The 4,953-nt window shown below is 51.7% G+C and overlaps 1 protein-coding gene across 1 annotated transcript in view; it reads left to right on the top strand.

Annotated features, from left to right (window-relative positions):
- LOC107109986 (interleukin-27 receptor subunit alpha-like) overlaps window positions 1–4,791 on the top strand; it is a gene marked incomplete at its 3' end in the record, with an annotated part of 23,080 nt that extends 18,289 nt beyond the window's left edge. The window contains exons 8-9 of the mRNA XM_015410695.1: window positions 4,303–4,494; window positions 4,690–4,791. Of these exons, the coding sequence (XP_015266181.1) occupies window positions 4,303–4,494; window positions 4,690–4,791 (294 nt within the window). The remainder of the gene's footprint in view (window positions 1–4,302; window positions 4,495–4,689) is intronic.
- Window positions 4,792–4,953: the final 162 nt, after the last annotated feature.

Raw genomic sequence — 4,953 nt, 5'->3', positions numbered from 1 at the left:
CTGTTCCACTGCTCAACCACTCTTACAGTTAGGAAGTTTCTCCTGATATTTAGCCGGTAACGACTCCCTTGTCCTTTCCACCCATTAGATCTAGTCTTGCAACCCGGAGCAAGAGAGAATAGTTCCGCTCCACCTTCTACATGACAGCCCTTCAAATACTTGAAGACTGCAATCATGTCCCCTCTAAGCCTTCTCTTTCCCAGGCTAAACAGACCTAACTCTTTCAGCCTTTCCTCGTAAGACTTGGAACCCAACCGTCTCACCATCCTGGTCGCCCTCTTCTGGACACGCTCGAGCTTGTCAACATCCTTCCTAAAATGTGGTGCCCAAAACTGGACACAGGACTCCAGGTGAGGCCTGACCATAGCAGAATAGAGCGGGCCGACCACCTCCCTTGATCCGGACACGATGCTTCTGTTAATGCATCCTAAGATTGCATTTGCTTTCTTTGCAGTCACATCACACTGCAGGCTCATGTTTAGCTTGTGACCAACCAGAACACCCAGGTCCCTTTCACATGTGCTGCTGTCAAGCCGAGCATCGTGGGAGCATTTGCCCGGCTGCCTCTCCGGTCCGCCCCTGTGGGTTTTCCTCTGCACCCCCCTCCCACCCCAGGGTGCCTTGCAGTGAGGACACACCAACTCGGAGCTTACCGGCTGCTGTCCTTTATACATTTTATATCTCCTGTACCTGGCATTACGTTTTATGGCACACACGGCCCGGCTTAACAAAGTGAAATTCGTGTCAGATCGAGTTTGACCCCCTCCGTTCTACGCCCTCCCTCCTTTCACTCGCCCTGTTTCCTCCCGCATGATAGGAAGACTGAGTCACCTTCCCCCTGTGAGGAAAGAGGTCAGGGCTCTCTGTCACTCACCTACCCACATCCCGCCCACAACGGAGTCCCCTTCTGGGGGCCCTCGCTCTTCTGGCTGTGAATAAGCGGGGCTGGTCACCCCTTCGCTCTTTCAGTCAGACCGGCAAACTGGGACTGCTGCTGCACCAGAGGTCTGCAGTGCAATAAATCCCACCTGCCGTTTCTCTCCCAGTCGCTGCTGGTCTGGCCTGGAGGGTTCAGCATACTGCAAATAGGCAATTCAGTATAAATTAAGACGCTTCATTGGGTGCCCGTGAGTCTGACTGTAAGGAGAAGCGCCCAGGGGTCATTTCCTGCAAGAGCACACAGGAGCGGAGCTCCGGCAGTAAGGAGCCAAGGGGTCGGGCACATGCAACAAGCCCCGCCCCCTGCTCCCAGCAGCCCTCAGTCAGAGCAAGAAGCAGCCAGGTAAGTCCTTGCTGTAGCCAGTTTGGTGTAGTGGTTAAATGCGCGAACTCTAATCTGGGAGAACCGGGTTTGATTCCCCACTCCTCCACTTGCACGTGGCTGGGTGACCTTGGGTCAGTCACAAGCTCTGGCACAGCTGTTCCTGAAAAAGAGCAGTTTGTGTCAGAGCTCTCTCAGCCCCACCCACCTCACAGGGTGTCTGTTGTGGGGAGGGGAAGGGAAAGGAGATTGTAAGCCGCTCTGAGACTCCAAGTGAAGGGCAGGGTATAAATCCAATCTCTTCTTCTCTTCTTCTTCTATATGCAAATAAGTTACACTAATGAGTTATGCTAATGAGCTCCTGCACCTCTTTTTCTACGAAATGACCCCTGGAAGCGCCTTCTACCCACCTTCTTCCCTGACCTGGATGACCCAGGTCAGCCTGATCTCATTGGATGTTGGAAGCTAAGCAGGGTCGGCCCCGGTTAGTCCTTGGATGGGAGACCACCAAGGAAGCCCAGGGTCGCTATGCAGAGGCAGGCAAGGGCAAACCACCTCTGCATGTTTCTTGCCTTTATCCAGATGACCCAGGCTAGTCTGATTGTGTCAGATTTCGGAACCCAATCTGGGTCGGCTCTGGTTAATTCATGGATGGGAGACCACCCAGGAAGCCCAGGGTTGCTACGCAGAGGCAGGCAAGGGCAAAACCACCCCTGTTCGTCTCTTGCCTTGCTCTGGATGGCCCAGGCTAACCTGAAATCATCAAATCTCTGAAGCTCAGTGGGGCCAGCCCTGTTTAGTACATTGATGGGAGACAGACCGTCAAGGAAGTCCAGGGTTGCTCTGCAGAGGCAGTCAAGGGCAAACCGCCCCTGTTCGTCTGTTCCCTTGAAAACCCAACAGGGTCGCCCAAAGTTGGGTAGGACTCGACAGTAAAATAAAAATATAAAAATAAAAATGAAGAAAACTTCATTAGGTGCCCCCAAGTTCTAGTGTTACGGGAGAGGGTGAAACAATTCTATCCACTTTGGTGTCGTGGTTGAGTGCGCGGACTCTAATCTGGGAGAACCGGGTTTGATTCCCCCACTCCTCCACTTGCACCTGGCTGGATGACCTTGGGCAAGCCGCAGTTCTGATAAGAGCTGTTCTTGAAAAGAGCCGTTTCTGTCAGAGCTCTCTCAGCCCCACCTACCTCACAGGGTGTCTGTTGTGGGGAGGGGAAGGGGAAGGAGATTGTAAGCCGCTCTGAGACTCTGAGTGAAGGGCGGGGTATAAATCCAATCTCCTCCTCCTCCTCCTCCTCCTCCTCTTCTTCTTCTTTCTCCATCCAATGCATCATTTTAGATATGACACTGAATGAAGGAACCTGAGTAAACAAGAGATCTGTTTCTTTTCCTGGAAAGTGACACTTCTCACAATTCCTGGGAGAGAAACCGGCTTAATTGGTTCAGACAGCCATGTTTGGTAATCACGGCCAATGGGAACATAAGAACATAAGAACATAAGAGATGCCAATGTTGGATCAGGCCAAAGGCCCATCCAGTCCAACACTCTGTATCCCACAGTGGCCAGAAATACCAGTGCCATCAGGAGGTCCACCAGTGGGGCCAGGACAGTAGAAGCCCTCCCACTGTTGCCCCCCCCCCCAAGCACCAAGAAGACAGAGCATCACTTGCCCCAGAGACCCTATCTATACCTTGTGGCTAATAGCCACTGATGGACCTCTGCTCCATATGCTTATCTAATTCCCCTTTGAAGCCGTCCATGCTTGTAGCCGCCACCACTTCCTGTGGCAGTGAATTCCAAGTGTTAATCACTCTTTGGGTGAAGAAGTACTTCCTTTTATCCGTTCTAATAACCTGGAAACCTGGAACCTGGAAACTTTGGGTGTCGGTCTCCCTGCGACATGAGAGAGGAGGGAGGGATTACGTGAGCCCGAAGGTCATCTGAGGTCACACCCATCGTGGACAAATCCGAGCTTGTGTGTGACATGTGAACAGAGCCCCAGAAGAGGGTAAACCACGTGTCTTTTTCTCCAGATCTCCCCGGCCGTCGGGAGGTACAAGTGCTGACTGCACAGAGCCCGGATCTCTGTGTGTTGGGTTTAGCAAGTCAAAACACTTCAGTAATTATAGAGTTAACTTTGTTAATCAACAGGAAGTCACATGTGTCTATTGTAACCAGTCTGTTCTCAAGTGAGAAAAGCGTGCAAATCTTGTAGGCGGTCTTAGTGAAATGACCTGAATTTAAGCGTTGTGATTGGAAAAATCAGTGTATTGGCTGTTTTGCATATTGGGGTCTCTTCCTTGTCTTTGTTTGCTTAGAGATGTGACGCCATTCTTGTAGTGTAGTTTTCTAGCTGGAAACATGTAGGTCTTAGAGCAGGGGGGTCAAGCTTGCGGCCCGGGGGCTGGATCAGGCCTCTGGAGGGCTTCTATCAGACCCGCAGTGGAACTGGCTGTCTTCTGCTTCGTCTTCCTGTTCTGCTGCTGTTGCGTCATTGTAGGTTTGCAGCTTACAGATACACACCCAAACAGCATACTCAAGATTGCAACAGCACAGACATTTCGATGCAGTCATTCAGAGCAAGAGGTGTCGGTTATCAGACACTGTTAAATGAACAAAACATTGCAAGAGTGCTGATGTTTTAAGCATGTTTTTATTTTTTTGTGTGTTTGTGTCCTTTATAAAGTTTATATCTCTGCTACCTGGCATTACATTTTACGACACACGTGGCCCGGCCCGACAAGGTCTCATCTATGTCAGATCCGGCCCTCATAAGAAATGAGTTTGACACCCTTGACCTAGAGTTTGTTGTTTTCAAACCCTGTTTACCTTTTCCCGGTTAGTTCAAGTAAAGTCATTTTCTTTTTCAAACCTACACACGGACTCTGACTGTTTCTCGTTGCCCTGCTGATTTAGTCTCTGCTCAAGAATATTTTTTCTAAGAATACCCTTCAGGTTACGGGCCCAGGACAAATCCGAGCTTGGGTGTGTGTGACATGTGAACTGAGCCCCAAACTACGTGTCCTTTTCTCTAGATCTCCCCGGCCCTCGGGAGGTACGGGTACGGACTGCGCAGAGCCTGGGTCTCAGTGTGACTTGGACGTTCAGCCCCAGCCCTGGGGGGGTCCAACCTGAGCAGTTTGTGGTGGAGTGGAGAGAAGAGATTTCCGGGGAGTTGTTGGGTTGGATCCCCCAACCTGTGGAGAGCAGAAGCACCCTCCTGAGAGGTGAGCGGAGTGGGGAGGGGAGAGACACGGTGCTTGCAAATGGGGGGAAGGAGTGGAGGAGGCAGGGTGGGTGACCAGATGCTGGTTTATGTTGGGGGGATGCTCGTTTGGGGCAGGTGGGATGCAGTCTCCCATCTGCTCAACTCTGCCGGTCTCCCATCTGCTCAACTCTGTCTTGTCGTTCCCTCTTCCCAGGTGGCTTCAGACCCAAGGAGCCCTACCTGGTGTCCGTTTATGCGGCCTATGCTCAAGGAAGCAGCTCCTCGGTGCCTGTTCGAGCCTACGTCCAGGAAGGAGGTAACCCCAATATGTGCCGGTCTGGATTGGTTTTAATATGGGGAACGCTCCAAAAGGGTGTCCCGTTCCGCTGCCTGCCCTTACCTATCTGGCCCAAGCTAGCCAGATCTCATCGGATCTTGGAAGCGAAGCGGCGTGAGCCCTGGTTAGTACTTGGAGGGG

Source organism: Gekko japonicus, unplaced genomic scaffold, assembly GCF_001447785.1.
Source record: "Gekko japonicus isolate JY-2015 unplaced genomic scaffold, Gekko_japonicus_V1.1 scaffold6288, whole genome shotgun sequence".
Lineage (NCBI taxonomy): Eukaryota > Metazoa > Chordata > Lepidosauria > Squamata > Gekkonidae > Gekko > Gekko japonicus.
The sequence above is the reverse complement of the archived record's forward strand: the minus strand, read 5'-3'. Positions and strand labels throughout refer to the sequence as shown.